The sequence below is a fragment of the Trematomus bernacchii genome, unplaced genomic scaffold (genome assembly GCF_902827165.1).
Source record: "Trematomus bernacchii unplaced genomic scaffold, fTreBer1.1, whole genome shotgun sequence".
Classification (NCBI taxonomy): Eukaryota; Metazoa; Chordata; class Actinopteri; order Perciformes; family Nototheniidae; genus Trematomus; species Trematomus bernacchii.
Window position 1 is genome coordinate 37501 of NW_022988058.1, and position 17670 is coordinate 55170.

At 41.7% G+C, this 17670-nt stretch overlaps 1 protein-coding gene across 1 annotated transcript in view; it reads right to left on the reverse strand.

Annotated features, from left to right (window-relative positions):
* Positions 1-17670, reverse strand: part of dcc (DCC netrin 1 receptor) — a gene marked incomplete at its 3' end in the record, with an annotated part of 209478 nt that overhangs the window by 36534 nt on the left and 155274 nt on the right. The window contains exons 6-7 of the mRNA XM_034120235.1: positions 1751-1905; positions 240-360 (exon numbers count right to left, since the gene is read on the reverse strand). Of these exons, the coding sequence (XP_033976126.1) occupies positions 240-360; positions 1751-1905 (276 nt within the window). The remainder of the gene's footprint in view (positions 1-239; positions 361-1750; positions 1906-17670) is intronic.

Consider the following 17670-nt stretch of genomic DNA (forward strand, 5'->3'; position numbering starts at 1 on the left):
TGTAGTTTTCAGGCGGTCGGAGACTTTGATTTCACACACAGCACTTGGTCAAACTTATTACCTAGACTCTTTTCAAATCTGAATTTTACACACAATGTTAAACAATAATTTGCAACATAATGTGTAAAAAACTGATTACACAATGTTGCAATTGAGTTGTGCTGATATGATGTAACAGTAAAAACAGCAGAGAGGAAATTATGTCATGACAGGAAGTGATGAAGTGTGTGTGTTCCTACCTGGCTCTCGGAGCAGCAGCTGGGCCATGGCCTGCGCGCTGCCTGCGGAGTTCTCTGCTACACACTGATAGAACCCCTCATCGGACTTCACCAGACCCAGAATCTGCAGGTTACTGCCATCCTGAAACACACACATAGACAGACACACCACACACACACACACACACACACACACACACACACACACACACACACACACACACACACACACACACACACACACCACACACACACACACACACACACACACACACACACACCACACTGATGTCAATAGAAGCGCTCAATATACAGCAAATTCTTTCTCAAACAAAACCACCAAGACAAATGTAAGTGAGAGAGAGAATATTTGTGTGTGTCCATGGGTGTTATCTCTATTAAATGATGGGATGGGAACAGATTACAAGTGATATCCAGACTATGAAAATAAGTCTCTGCTCTGGCTTCTACTTGTTTCTACTCTTCAGACTCAGTGGAAGAACACACTTCCTGTGGCTGTGGACCCAATGGGTGGCTGGGATTTGCTTTAAGCTTTCCCACATACCATGCATATAGTGTAGCTGTTTTGGGTATTTGTTGGTAATGTTTGTTTACTGACTGTAACTATTGTAATTTCATGTACATTTAAACCGATGTATATTGGTATACTAGTATGTTCCCAAATGTGTTTTCCGGTCTGTACCGACTACCTTGTCATTGTTGAACAGCAAAGTGAACAGATGGGGCCACAGTGAAGCCCCTTACTGTAATAGCATTGTATTGTCCTCATAAACGGGAAATTCGGGCCTCTCCCTAATATTGACATGTTTCAAGACAAGGCTCTATGCTGATAAATCATCAAGTTGAATTCATTTTACTAGAATTGTTTTATTAAGAACATTTCAAACATTGCTTTAAGAAAACATATAATATAGAGAAGTGTATGAGTGATGTCAACAGCCTCACCTCCAATAGTTTTACCTCATTTCATTTGCAGTCAACAATTAACACCAGACTTTTGATTTAAATAGTAAACTCTTAATTCGCTTTAAACCTGATATTATTTTGGTTTATTTGCACAGATTTTAGAACATTTATTTGTTTGTATTGTTTACTTTCTTTGTCTTTGAGTTACCCAGGTCGTTGGGGGAGATTACTTCCTCATTCAGCAAAAGGCGTGGCGGAGGGCTGAAGACTCATAAAAACTCCAAGCAGCCAATTGGGCGAAATTGGGACAAACCATGTGCTCCATGTCCAAGGGGGGAATATGAGTATTGTCAATGTCTTTCTGGATTCTGTTAATCTTAATTAGCCCCTTGTTTTATATTTTGGTTGTATTATAATCCTTGAGTAATTATATTGGTACTGTAAAAATGTTATATGTATTCGCGTTATTTTCTGTTGACCCCTTTTATAAACCTAGATATTCAAAATTCTTTGTTTATAATTTTTTTTGAAGTTCCTTTAAACAAAGTCCTGCTGCCTTGCTGCTTGGCGCCTGACAGAGTGTTTCCAGGTTCACTGTGACTCACCACTATCTGAAAGTAGTCGCTGGGGATGACTTCTTCTCCATTCTTCATCCAGCGGACCGTTGGGGGGGGGTTTCCTGTCACAGCACACTCCAGTTCGATGTCCGTGGACTCGTAGGCGTACGTGTTGGTCGGATAGTTCAAAAACTGAGGAGGCACTGCAAAAACACACAAAACAACATAAGAAAACTTTAACAAAAAACTAAATAAATCATCATAATTAAAGAGCTGAGTTCTATTTCACCCCCCATATATGAATAGGCTTTCATCTGTTTGACATCTTCAGATACTTATCCATGGGTTGATTCTTATTTTGAAGACAGAAATTACATTCCAATCCCAGCTAACAGGTTTACTATTGAAATACTGACAGTGGAGCTGAGCGACCATCGGTCAGGATGTCCCTGTTACAACACGATGATACTGTTAAACACATCGATCTGCTGTGTAATCTACAGGAGGTTCTGAACCAGCAACCTCGGTTCAGAGCAGTATGGTCCATGCAGAAGTACAGACATTTGCAGTTCCTCAAATGGCCACCTGAAACTGTCTAAAAAGGGGTGAATCTGCACAGACCCCCCCACCCCACCATCTAAAAAATCTCCAACTTTACACAAGAAAGAAATCATGTGTTATTATGTATTGTAAATGAAATTGTGGTAACACTTTATATTAAAGTGGACCTATCATGCTATATTTAAATGATATATTGTAGGGTCATACCTATATAAGGTATATTTATACGTTTCTGTTTTCAAAATACCAAACAGATCATGCATTTTAGCCATGCCTCATTTCGCTCTATGTGCTGTTTGCTGTCTACAGGTCTGATTCTGCTGACCACGCCCCCCTGCAGGAGAGGTGAGACGTGCTCTGATCAGCTGCTGGGCTGTCAGAAGAGGGGGAGAAAAAGAGATCTCCGTCCTCCGTGTTTTATTATATAGAGTCGTTATTCATTTGTTTTAAAGCTCAATAAATAACAAAGAAGACCTTTGACCGGCACTTTTCTAATTTTGTCCGGAAGATTTAAACTTTAACGGACATCTTGACCGGCGAAAGTAACTGAAACTGAAACTCTGCCGCACGGTCCCCTCGTTCCTTGGAAGAGGCGGAGAGGTGGGTGTTTGTCATCTGCTGGTGGACTAACCGGAGAGAATTACAGTGCTTGCCTCGACGGGGAGGGATTGCTCAATGCAATCCCTCCCCGCAAGCGTTTGCAGCGGGAGCAAACGCTTGCCTCGGGGAGGGAGAAAAAAAGCCACAGCGGAGAATAAACAGAAGGGTAACCATGGTAACTATGGGCGGGAAGTCTTCTTCGCTGCTTTTGTGGCAGACTACAGCGCCACTTACAGGCCTGGCATATGTACTACAGCGTCTCCAGCGCTTTCGAGCGGCAATGGCCGGCCGTGGCCCAACCCCACATTCCCCTGATAGGTGGAGAGTTGGCCCAATAGCCGTAGCGCCACCGTCCTGACGTCAGGACAGTGTTCAAATCTGGATCAGTTTTTATCAGATCCGTTGCAGCCCCTTTTTTAGAGATTTGGGTATGGAGGAAAATAGAGAGGGTTGTGTTTTCTGACACTTGGTGAGTTCCCTGGAACACCGGGGACACATATTCATGTATAAAAGACGTACAAAAGTGCATTTTGCATGATAGGTCCCCTTTAAAACCTGTTAAACCCCAAGGACCCGCCAAAGGGTCCGAAAATGCTACATCTGCTAGCACCAGTGTGATCTCTGAAGTGTCATTTATGAAACTATTAATGTTCCACACCCAGCTGACGGGAAGAAACTCAGCTAACTGACTATACGAAAAAAAAAAAAAATAAATAAATAATAATTCCCACAAGAAGCCTTTCAATGAGCCCTTAGCAAATACGGACTAATGCTATTTCTGCTCATAACTCACAAAAATTATCATTTATAATTATACTTTCTGCACAAACAACACATCATCTGAAAGCTGAGATTCCACAGATTCCATTGGCATAGGTCTCATCACTGCACGGCCAGAACTCACTGAGCTAGCAGCCAGAACATAGCAAATAAACAACATCAGTTGTCAAATCCATGACAATAATTAGCAGGTTAAATTTTACAATAATTTCTTTTTTTTTTCTTTTTTCTTTTTTTTTTAATGGAATGAATAACTATAGTGATGATTCAATGTTATAAAATGATTTTTACAGTCTGGTACCTGAAAAAGGTCAAATGGCACTGATGGAACCAGATGTGCCCAAATGTGCCCAAAGCTTATTCCGCCTGGAATTTTTTTCCCTAAATATCTCTAAAAAGGTCAATTTTCACTTGTTTTGCCTCAATCTTGATACAGGGTACTTATTATATGTTATAATTTTGATTCCTAAAGCTTTTAGGCTACTAACCCATCATTCAAGGGTGGTTTTCACTATAAGTAATGGTTTTTTGTTAGGCGGAGGTAAGAATTTACACTTTTTTACTATGTTCCATCTGAATTCACTCTGACACAGAAACATCTATATTGATTCTGACACTTCTACATCCATCTCACAGATGTAACCTTGCTTTGAGAAAAAAGATGATTAATTTAACCCTTTTAGAAGTGAAGATATAGTCATTTGTTCTGGGCATGTCATTTTCGAGCCTGAAACCTGAAAAACAGGCTTGGGTACACAAATTAACCATCAATAGGTGTTAATTAAAATGCATATTAGCAGTATATTGGCTCTTTATTAGTCATTATAAAACACCTATTAATGCCTTATTCTACATGACCATATTCTACAAGTAATAAGCCATTAGTTGAGAGTTTTTCTTCAATAACCCTCTAATTAGTGCTTATTTATTGTAAGTAAGGAAGTTGTTGTACATGAGTTTTGGTCTAAATATGCTCTGCTCAATATGGGCCTAATAAGGCAGTAGTACCACAAGAATAGCAATTCTCCCATTATAACACTTAACAAATATGATCTATTCTTATGTAACAAGACATGAAAGTAGAAGTGTTAATTGTGTCTAAATAACTCAAAATTAGGTATTTATATCTAAGAATATGTTTTGGGGTATTGACAGTTCAGCTACCAATAGCAAGGTGATATTGACCTGTATGTTTCTTTTTTGTAAAATTTGTACTGAAGGTTAGACAGGAAACCGGGTACAGGAAGTAGGAGAAAGTGAACTGAATAGCATGCCAGTAGACTGCTACTAATTTTCCCTATGCAACCTGAATAGTAAAAGGGTAATACAATTTCGCTAGAAAGCAATGACTGTAAGTGTAAGCCTTTCACTTACACTGTAAGGATTAGTAACATGTATTATGTGTTTATGTGAAGACATTTGGAGATGTTTAAACACAATGAGAAAATGCGTTAGCATTTGCACTAGCATTTGCGTTAGCATACACGGTAGCGTTAGCATACATGCTAGTGTTAGCCATAACTTTCCCGGGTCGCTGAGGGTGCTGGCGTTGTTTGTTTGCCGCTCCTCCGCCCAAAATCTTGTTCTTTAGTCCAGATCAGAACCTCTCCTGTCTGGCTCTCTACTTTGTAAACGTCAGTCATCAGCAAAAATAGCAGCATCTCTCTATCGAATCGACACGGATGTTTGTGTTGTCAACTCCTACCTGCTGGCTCTTTCCTGCTCACCGGTCCCTAGCCCGCTAGCTAGCATTATCGGACCTAGCAGGCTGCTACCTAGATGCTCCTCGGCTCCCCGAAGTCTGCTGAGCTAACATTTCTGTCTCCACCCTAACTCCACCCTAACTCCGCGGCTCGTCTGGGTCTTCCCATCCCGCTGCGATCAGCCGGCTTCCCCGCTGACATCGTCTCTCCCTGCCGCCTACAGCCGGTGGCTATGAAGCTGCACAGCTGCGTCCAGATCTTCGGTAATCCATGCTGACCACAGCTCTAGGCGGCACACCACCTTCTCACGTCCAGGCTCCGTGCAGTTCACCCCTCGCCCCGCTGCAACAGACGCCCGGGTCCAGACCTCCGAGCGGGTGGGAGCCCGCTCCAACCGACACGCCCCCTCTCCACGACCCGGCAGCAAACCCTTCAGTGCCCGTGCGGCATCACCTGACTCTGAACGGACCACGGGGCCGCCTCCTTCCTCACTGGTCATAGGTGACTCCATAGTCCGGAATGTTAGGTACAAGACTGCTGCAACATATTGCTTCCCTGGTGCCAGGGTTTTGGACCTGGTTGAACATATCCCGTCTCTTCTGATGAAGCATCCTCACGTCAGAAACGTTATCATCCACGTTGGCACAAACGACACGGCATGCCAATAATCAGAGGTACTTAAGCGCGATTTTACCACTCTCTTTAAAATGCTTAAGAAGTGCAACAAGTCTGTTTTTGTCTCCGGGCCGATCCCCTCTCTCCGTCGAGGCGTGGAGCGTTTTAGCAGGCTGCTCAGCCTAAACACATGGCTACAGTCGGCATGCTCCACGAACAAATTGAAACTGATTGACAATTTTAATCTTTTCTGGGAGCGGGACTCTTATTTTAGAAGAGATGGCCTCCACCCTAATTCCCAGGGTAGCCGTGCTCTGGCTGCTAACATTTCTTATGCTGTCTACACTGCTAAACAGACATGACAATTCAGTACCACAGCAGAACTGGATAGGGTCATGCACAATAACACTGTGACTACTATAAACTTTTCTACCAGCAACTTTTCTTCACTGATGCCGCTGACACCTGCCATCTCGCTCTCTGGCGCCACCCAACGACCAGAGGCTTCTATACCAGTGCAGCGACCCATTTCTGTTCTAACCAACATACACAGAAGGTTGATGAATCAGGTTAAAAACAGAAAATCCAAAAGCATCTGTTTAAATGTATCCAATTTAACAGTGATTCCACGTACTCCACGGTCTATCACAAACAATCAGAGTGATAGTATATCTAACACACTTAAACTGGCTCTATTAAATGTCAGGTCTTTAGCAGGTAAATCATTTTTAATCAATGATTTTATCACCAAGCACAATCTGTATTTTATGTTTTTAACTGAAACTTGGTTAGACCAAAACAACAGCACAGCTGTTCTTATAGAATCAACCCCTCCCAACTTTAGTTTTATGAGTCAGGCAAGACTGCATAAGAAAGGGGGTGGAGTAGCTATTTTGTTTAATGATTTATTTCAATGCAAGCAGACTATGTATGGAAACTTTGCTTCTTTTGAATATGTGGCCCTTCAGTTGAAATGCTCCTCTCAAGCTCTTTTCCTAAACATCTACAGACCACCCAAATACTGTGCAAGCTTTTTTGATGATCTTAGAGTTACTGTCTATAGTGTGTATTGACTTTGACCGTCTAGTCATTGTTGGCGATTTTAATATCCATGTTGACAACCCTCAGGACAGAGGGGCTAAAGAACTGTTTTGTGTTATTGATAGTTATGGACTGACTCAGCATGTGAAGGGTCCGACACACAATAAGGGGCACACCCTGGACCTAATTGTATCAAAGGGTCTGAACATCTCTAAGCTTGTGGTGACTGATGTTGCGCTCTCCGACCATTCCTGTGTTTTCTTTGAGAGCTCTATTTCCATCCAAACAACTGCTAAGAAAGAGGTAACCACTAGACGTCACTTATCTGAAAATGCACAGGAAATGTTTGCTCAGATTTTTTCTCCCTCAACTGCCCACGCTAAGTACTCAGTAAATGAGCTAGTTGATCATTTCAATCACAAGATAACAAATGTCATGGATACCATCGCTCCCATTCAAAAAAAGGAAGTATCTAGCAAGAAAATATCTCCATGGAAAAAAAACATGACCGTGAGAACAGCAAAAACTGAGTGCAGAAAAGCTGAACGCAGGTGGAGAAAAACAAATCTCCAGGTTCACTTGGAAATATATAAAGAGAGACTCTGCTTCTATAATCAGGAAATAAAAAAGGCACGACAATCGTTCTTCTCTGACATCATTACCAAAAATAAAAACAACTCACGTGCCTTGTTTGCTACCGTCGACAGACTAACAAACCCCCCAGTGTCGATAGCTTCAGAATTTCTATCCACCAGGGCCTGCAATGAATTTGCCTCCTTCACTGACAAAATCATGAAAATTAGACAAGTAGTCAGTTCCTTGGTATCAGGTACAGCAAATGTGTGTCCCTGTGTCCACCTAAAGTCAATTCAGACATCATGACACAATTCCGTCTGATAAATGCTAAAGACCTGGAAGACATTATCCAACATCTCAAATCCTCCTCCTGTAGCTTCGACATCATCCCGACAGGATTTTTCAAAACTGTTTTTCACTGCTTGGCCTCAGATATACTACACATAGTAAACAAGTCTCTTCAATCAGGTGTATTTCCGCAGGCCCTGAAAACTGCAGTAATTAAACCGCTCCTAAAAAAGCATAACCTAGACGCAACCGTAATGAATAATTACAGGCCAATATCAAACCTTCCCTTTTTAAGCAAATTGATTGAAAAAGTTGTTTTTCAACAGTTGAGTAATTTCATGTTTTTAACTGACGGTTTTGATGTGTCGGGCTTTCGACCTAACCACAGCACTGAGACTGCTCTTGTTAAGGTCTTAAATTACATCCATTTGAACACAGACAGTGGCAGAATATCAGTGTTAGTATTATTAGATCTCAGCGCTGCCTTTGATACTGTTGACCACAACATATTGCTAGACCGTCTTGAAAACTGGGTGGGAGTTTCAGCAACAGCTCTAAACTGGTTTAGTTCCTACTTAAAGGACAGAACAAACTTTGTCTCAATAGGCAACTACAAATCAACCATGATAAATATGTCATGCGGGGTTCCTCAAGGCTCCATCTTAGGACCTTTGCTTTTTAATATCTATATGCTACTGGCTCAAATGATTAAAAACAGCGATCTAAGCTATCACATCTATGCAGACGACACCCAGATTTATTTTAAAATTACACCAGGAGACTACTCTCCGATTAGAACACTGAGCAAGTGCATTGAGCACATCACTGACTGGATGACTCAGAATTTTCTCCAATTGAACAAACAAAAAACTGAGATCATTGTTTTTGGAGCAAAGAAGGACCGATTAAAAGTAATCGCAGAGCTTCAGTCGGCAGACTACAAAGTAACTCATAAAGCTAGAAATCTAGGTGTAGTGATGGACTCAGACCTGAATTTTAACAGTCACATTGCAACAGTCATTAAGTCTGCATACTATCACCTGAAGAACTTGGATTAAAAAACTAATGTCACAACAGGACTTAAAAAAAAACTTGTCCATGCTTTTATTTTCAGTAGACTCGACTACTGTAATAGTGTCTTCACAGGGCTCACTAACAAATCCATCAGAAAGCTGCAGCTGATTCAGAACGCTGCTGCTCGAGTCCTCACAAACACTAAAAGAGTGGATCACATCAGTCCGGTTCTGAAGTCTTTACACTGGCTTCCAGTCGACCAAAGAATTGATTTTAAAATACTATTGCTAGTTTTTAAATCACTAAATGGCTTAGGACCGACGTATATAAACGATCTCCTGCATAACTATGAAACATCGAGGAGTCTCAGGTCTTCTGGGTCGGGCCTGCTCTCTGTTCCGAGAATAACAACTAAACATGGAAAAGCAGCATTTAGCTATTATGCCCCGACAATCTGGAACAAACTGCCCAAATCGTGCACGTCCACTGAAACACTTCCTATTTTCAAATCCAGACTAAAAACATATCTATTTGCTGCTGCTTTCAATTGAGCTGCTCATACTCACACTGCAGTATGCCTTTTAGTCATGTATTCTGTACCTGCTGTGTTTATTTATTTATTTCATTATCTTTGCTTTTTTATGCTTGTTTTTAAATGCCATTTAATAATGTGTTTATGCTGTATTTATTCTTAAATGTCTTTTGTTTTTATTTTGTAAAGCACTTTTAATTGTCGCGTGCTGAAAGGTGCTATATAAATAAAATTGCCTTGCCTTGCCTCAAAATCACAAACGACCTCCTCCTCTCCTCTGACTCCGGCAACCTGAACATCCTCATCCTCCTCGACCTCACCGCAGCATTCGACACCATCAACCACACCATCCTGCTGTCTCTCCTCGAATCATCACTCAACATCACCGACACTGCACTCTCCTGGCTGAAATCCTACCTCACCGACAGACATCAGTTTATCAACATCAACAACTGCACCTCCTCCACTGTTCCTCTGTCCCAAGGCGTCCCCCAGGGTTCCGTGCTTGGCCCCCTCCTCTTCATCCTCTATATGCTCCCCCTTGGCAAAATCATTCGTCGCCACAACCTTCAATTTCACCGCTACGCCGATGACATCCAACTTTAAAAACCATCACCCCCACAACACACTCCACTCTCACCTACTGTCTCTCAGAAATAAAAGCGTGGATGCAAACAAACTATCTCCAACTGAACAGTGCCAAATCAGACATCATCATCATCGGCCCCCCATCCCGTACCAAAACCATCCAGAATGGCCCCCCACATCCGCAACCTCGGAGTCATCTTCGACATTCAGCTAAAATTCAATCACCACATCAATCACATCACCAGGGCTGCCTTTTTCCACCTCAAAAACATTGCCCGTCTCCACCCATCACAAAAGGCTGTAAAAGTGCTCATTCCCTTCACCTCCACCTACCTGTGTGAGTGTGGGTTTTCCGCATTGACTTTGATCAAAAGCAAGTGCCGGTCAAGGCTGCAGCCAGAGGATGATCTGCGTTTATTCCTGTGTGCATCAAAGACGCAGACTCATTGTTCCCACTAAAGTAGGGGTGAGTGTAATAAGGAGGCAAAGTTGACGTTCAGTGTGTTGCCGGGAGCATATAAGGATGTATCCACGATGTTGAAAATGTTAAAAATGTTAAAAAAATATGTGTTGAGAACACGGCGTGCGAAAATATACGGGTGGTGCTGCAGCTAGATTTGCCTGTCCTCTGTAAGAAGGTGTCGGCGACTGACATGCAAGGAAGAACGGCTGTCCACCGGCTGTTCCAACTTTAACAACTGTATTAACTTCCAGGGTAGTGAATTGAACATGCTATTGTAATTGGGTGTGTGGTATATTTTTATGCACGCACACGCATGTTCCACAACACACTGAACACTCAATTGTCCGATCGCTACCAGTGTCCTTGCGATCTTGTTATAACAAGTGCACGTTACTGATGCAATATGGTTGAGACCATTCGGGCTTATTCTAGAGGGGTGCAAGGAATAGTCCAAGTAGTGGGGGAGTTTTATACAATATGTTTAAAACATAAAGATAAAAAGGTTTAAAAAAGTTATTGTTTAATGTTTTAAGGATGTGACGCTACTCAGCCAATCAAATCGGTGCAGTCAGTGAGTCAGCACGATAGATTCAAACACACACACAGAGACGAGACAAGAGGAGAGAAACAGTCGGAGTCATTTCAAATGGCGAAAGGTAGACAGCGAAAACAGAGCATTTAATGACATGTTCTCTTACTGGACCTCTTTGAAATGCAATTGAATACCCCTGCATTATAGCAACAACAACAATAATAATAATAGCAATAATAATTGGGAGGGGGGGGCGCGGCTGTTCCTATGTTCTCTGAGGGGAGGCTCACCTTCCCACACTTTGAAAACCCCTGCTCTACTGCATACCATCCAACCTCCTCAATAAACTCCAACATATCCAGAACTCTGCTGCCCGCCTCCTCACCCACACCCGCTTCCGAGACCACATCACTCCCATCCTCCAGAACCTCCACTGGCTCCCCGTCCGTCAAAGAATTGACTTCAAAGTCCTCCTCATTACTCACAAAGCCCTCAACAACCAGCGCCCCCCCCCCCCCTACCTCACAGACCTGCTGCACCACCTCATCAGAAGCCAACCTCCTATCCATCCCCACCCGCACCAATCACCGGACCTGGGGGGACAGAGCCTTCTCCATCGCTGCCCCCTCCCTCTGGAACTTACTCCCACAACCCATCAGAGACTGCACTGACCTCACCACCTTCAAAACACTCACAAACACTCACCTCTTCAATCTGGCTTTTAATGTGTGATTGTGTTTGTATTGCTTGATTTTAATTTGACTTTAACTATATTTATTTATTTGTTGTTCCTTTCATTTCACTATATCTTTAAAGCGTCTTTGAGCACCTGTAAAAGCGCTAACAAAATAAATCTATTATTATTATTATTGCACAGCTAGCATTAGCTATGTTTACCTTGTTTACACTTAGCGGTCCTATGTGTTAATCTGTGTATGTTACACTTGCATGTATGAGATCATTAAGTGCCTTGTAACTTCTTTGTTTATAGTTTAACTCGTTTGAATGTCAGTGGACTGCAAATACGTCAATAAAGGAGCATGGCTGCTCATTCCCTGGCTCTCAAAAGAGTTTGGCTGGCTGTTTAATCTGTTCACACTGAGACAGTACAACACATAGAGAGAACAGTACACCTATTGTGTAAGTACATACAGTACAAGCAGGTCACAGTATGATCACAAAACATCTGTTAAAAATCTGTTTTTATTAAAAAGTACAGGCTGCATATGTGTTCTCAGCCTTGGAGAAACTTGACATGTTTTGGGATGTGTCTGAACCTCTCTTTAGTGGTTCATTAATAAAACAGATATTTCAACGTGTGCCTACTTTGTTCATTTGCTGTTGAGGTTAATTTCAGTAGTTGTGTGATGTATTTACAAAGTGTGAAGAGGAGGCAACTTTAGAATAGGGAACCTGTTCAGGTCAATTAGAGTCAAACTACTAGCTTATTGGTTATGAACAAGACTTCACTTTAAAATAGGGAACATGTTCTTAGATATAAATACCTCATTTTGAGTTATTTAGACACAATTAACACTTATACTTTCATGTCTTGTTACATAAGAATAGATCATATTTGTTAAGTGTTATTATGGGAGAATTACTATTCTTGTGGTATTACTGCCTTATTAGGCCCATATTGAGCAGAGCATATTAAGACCAAAACTCATGTACAACAACTTCCTTACTTGCAATAAATAAGCACTAATTAGAGGGTTATTGAGGAAAAACTCTCAACTAATGGCTTATTACTTGTAGAATACGGTCATGTAGAATAAGGCATTAATAAGTGTTTTATAATGACTAATAAAGAGCCAATATACTGCTAATATGCATGTTAATTAACAACTAGTTGATGGTTAATTTGTGTACCTTAATATAAAGTGTTACCAAAATTGTCTCTGAATAGGATCATGAAGTTGAAGACGTGTTTCAGCATGTCTGTGTTTGACACACGTTGATATTGTTTAGTATGCCTGTTGTGAGGGATCTGGTCCTTCTGACATCCAAGCCAATCAGCTTGCTACCCCTCCACTGTGAAGTGGACCCAGGTACCCCCCCACAAAAGATGTAAGGCGGGGCCTCTCATATGACGCACACCTGCACACTTGCTCGCCTGTTACACTCTTTGTTTTCCGAATGCCAGGAAGTATTCTTGCCTCGCTTCTGAAGGAAGTGACTCGGAAGACATGTGCTACCAAGCAAGCGTACTCGACATTGAGAAACACCCACAGTCTACAGGCTCTCCCAATCGTAAACAGGAAGGAAGTAGTGGGGGGGTGTAAGGTCCACTCAGTCACTGAACGTCCTTCCCAACAGCAGGAAGCAGTGTGAGAGAGAGAGAGAGAGAGAGAGAGAGAGAGAGAGAGAGAGAGAGAGAGAGAGAGAGAGAGAGAGAGAGAGACCGGAGGCACAAGCCAGCACTGTCAGCGCTCAACATTAATACACATACACACACAGACAACGGAACATACTGTTACTGTCAATGAACAAACACACTTATTCCTGATGTCAGACGTCCGTGAGAACTGTTAAATATGAACACATACGATATAGAACAAGGCACAAAAGGATGTGAACACCAGAATATATCACCCAAATAGGGTTGTTATACAATTACAGAGAAAAAGAGAAGACAGAAGTGTTGTGATATAGACAACATAGGTAAAGAGAGAGAAGGAGAATTGGCTACGGAAAGGAAATGAAATAAAAAGGTGGAGGCTGAGGGGAGAAGAGAAGGAATAGAGAAAAGACGATTAGTGATGGATGAAGGAGAGAAAAGAGAGGAATCGGGATAAGGTAGAAGTTAGTGGAGGGGTGAGTTGTGTCCCCATCGATAAGTCATTATCTGCAGTGTAACTTTATCACTGCAGTAATGCTCTAATTAAGAGCTAACGATTTCCTTTAAACTCAGAGCGGCTGCACCACACCAACAGCTGCACCACACCAACAGCTGCACCACACCAACAGCTGCACAGGCTACACGTGTCCAGGAATTAGTCTGAGACGGAAGACAGCAGAGGAGAACCGATCGGAACACTTCCTCTAATGTCCACTGCTCCACAACAACTCTGAACGCATTAAATACTATCAACTCAAATACTCAGTCTGAACAGTGACTCTGAATACTAACCATGTTTATCTCAACATTTAATATCAATCAATCAATTAATCAATCAATCAATGTTTATTTATATAGCCCAATATCACAAATGTTACATTTGTCTCAGTGGACTTTACAATTTGTACAGAATATCAATACGACACTATGACAATAGTAATATACAGACTTTATTTTGGTTCATGTTTTGTTAATTTCTCCAATATTTTCTCTTGCTATTTATTTATTTGTAAAGTAAGGAAGAGGATAAAAGCCATGTCTGAACATTCTTTTGAGATCTGACCATAAGTGATTTTTTTTTTGTTCCGAGATTTTAAGAAAAAAAAAAAAAAAAAGTTTAGTTTTCTCTAAACATTGATGTGGATAAAATCATGAACGCATAGCCCTTGAGCAAGGCACCGGACACCCCTCAACACCCCCCACTCCCATTGCTCCCCGGGCGCTGTACAATAGGATTCAGCCTCTATGGAGATGTCTATTGCTTACGCAGGCCTCAGCTAATCATTGAATACTGCTTTGAACCGGTATTCCTCCATCTTGTGACTGAATAACTCCCTCTCTTGTATATAAAGCATGTGAAGAACATTATTCTGGGAACTATTTGTCCCACGCAGCTCTGTGTGTGATGACTACTTCCATTCTTGCAAGAATAATAAATACATGTATCCTGATATTTGGTTCAGGACAAGTGATATTTTTCTAACACTCATCTTCAAGTGAGCAGATCTCTGCCTGCATGCAGCCAATAGAATGTCTCATTCTGAAGGGTGATCATTTGTATACCTGCGTCTTTATTTATTCACACACAATGTTGTTATATATTTTCAGAATCCATATTGTCTCTAATCCTTCACATCAAATCTCATCTGTTGCCATGGGTACGACAGCAGTTACTGTCTATGACCTTTTCTGCTTGAAAGGTTTTCTCAAAAGTTAGAAAGAGGTAAGAGGAACAGCTGAGTGTTTATTCAACAGTGGAAGACAGCAGCTCTGCCCTTGATTACCCAGCAGCCTCTGCAGTGTTCGGGGACTTCTCTGAGGGCCCCCTGGCGGTTTTTATCTCCGGAGCTGCGAGTTAAACACAGATTTCCTGGTCATCTGAGACAAACTGACACATGCATGCATGCACGCACACACACACACACACACACACATACACACACACACACACACACACACACACACACACACACACACACACACACACACACACACACACACACACACACACACACACACACACACACACACGGTATCAGTGATGCTGCCTCTATAGCTGCACCATAATAACTTCCAGCATTCAAATGGAAATCAGCTCCAACATTCATTTCAATGAACATCTGCTGTGTCTGCGATGATAGCACCCAGTGAAGGACATTCATACACACGCACACACATGCACACACACAGATCATAAACACGCACACACTCATTCTGAGTTAAACTCTTCATGTGTAGAGAAACAGCCTCTTTATTTTTGCACTTAACAACTTATTATTTGTCATGAACTGCATCCATGGAGCAGCCCTTATTGTTCACACTGCATCGAGATGTTTTCATGCATTCAGCAAAACATCTTGATGGCTGATTTAAAAAATACAAAGATTTGTATGGGGCAGTTACCCCATAATGACAGGGTGGACAACAAATGTCAGGGACACATGCAAAATGTTCAATATTATTATGAAAATAGAATATACATGATCAAAATGACTCGTTTGATCAAATAACTTGTTGTGGACAATAAAACCATATAATTATTGTTTAAATGTAGTATGATTTAACCACTTAGTACACACACTGTAGTTAGCAGAGTAGTGTGTGGGACATGCCAACATCACGTACATCCAATGAAAAAACAAGGTATAAAATGAAGGAAACACATTTCAAGAGACTTATCATTGTACTGATATGTGTGTAAATGTTTGGCCTTTTATAATAAGAGCTCAGAGTTTCATTATTCTGCTACATTTTCATGATAAATGAGTGATTCTGATGGGGACACCAAAGTTACTTTATAGTGATATTGACCCAGTTATTAGATTTTAAAGTTAACTTTGTGATAGTTGTTTTGGTATTTAGATAGTGATTTATTATTTACATTGCAGTATGTATGCAAATGCAAATTTATTTACATTTAAATTCGGTGTAAATACTTGTTATTATTGTTATATTTGTTACCATCTCTTACAACTTATTGTCTTAGATTGTTTATGTTTGCAGCACCATACACCAAAGCAGATTCCTTGTATGTGTAAACGTACCTGGTAATCAACTTGATTCTGATCCTGATCCTGATATACAAGAAGAATAGTAGTTGGTGCATTCTTAAATATGCTTTGAATAGGTACAGGATTTAGACAGCCCTGACCCAGGGTACTGCTGTGTCCTGCTGGGACACCGAGGACAGCTCCACCTGTTTGTCCTGACAGACGGGTGGAGGTCATCACTGCAGACAAACAGGCAGGAAGGAGAACGCTGCTGAACTGTAACATCATGGAGAGGACGAAACCAACACAGACTGAGAGAGAGCAGTGCAGGGTTAAAGGTCACACAAGCTGCTGAGTGTAGATACAAGCTGCCACTAGATGCACAAGGCTTTAAGAAGAGGAGAAGGGAAGGAACCAGGAATCACTGCACTGTGAAATAAGTTGTAGAACAACAGATTGTGTTCAAACTGCAGAATAACCTTCAGTTCTAAAATCACCTCCAACAAGCAGTTATTGCACATAATATCCATTCCCAAAAAAAAGAACACACAGATGGCAGTGAATTGAAATGGAGGGTGATATCACCGACCAATAGGAACAGGAATCCCCTCAGATTCCTCACAAGCAACCCAGCAGTGTGCAGCAGCGCGGGGGGGCAGCAGATGGTGAGGAGGAACAGATGTGTGGAGCTGATCACCTCACACTCCTCACTTTCATCACATCTGTGTTCTTTTCAGGACACGCTGACGCAGAAGTGTCCTAACAAGGTCACACGTTGTGACTGGTGATGAGTGTAAGCTGAAGCCGAGCATGATGGGTAGTAAACAGAGCGGGTCGTCCTGTCAGGGCCCGGTCAGGATGAAAAGACATGTTAAGTCCTTTCAGGCCTGTACGACTTGATTGAGTTCAAATCCTGGATTACTAAGCTTAAGAGACAAAGGACAGGTCAAGTTGATTAAATTGGTCTGCGGGTGGAGTCAGAGAGCGCATTACTCTGGGGTCAGCAGAAAGAAATGAATAGCAGACTGACACAGATTAACAGGCTGAACATACAGATGTAGCACTCTAGAAAGGACTCCACCCAGCGGATTCCAACCAAAAACCCAGCGTTTACCAGTGGCTGGGATTTTAAAGCCCTCCCACTATTTCCTGAGAGGGCGTTGCCAGATTTCCCCATTTGTTCAATTTCAGGATTTAACCATGAGATGGCGCTTCATTCACAAATACACAAAGACAACTGGGTGAACTTTGGGTTGCAGTCGAATAGTCCAAAAATCAGCTCCTATGGTCTATCCCTATCGTCTATTCCTTGACCTCTGAGTGAAACGTCACGGGGTTAAGGGA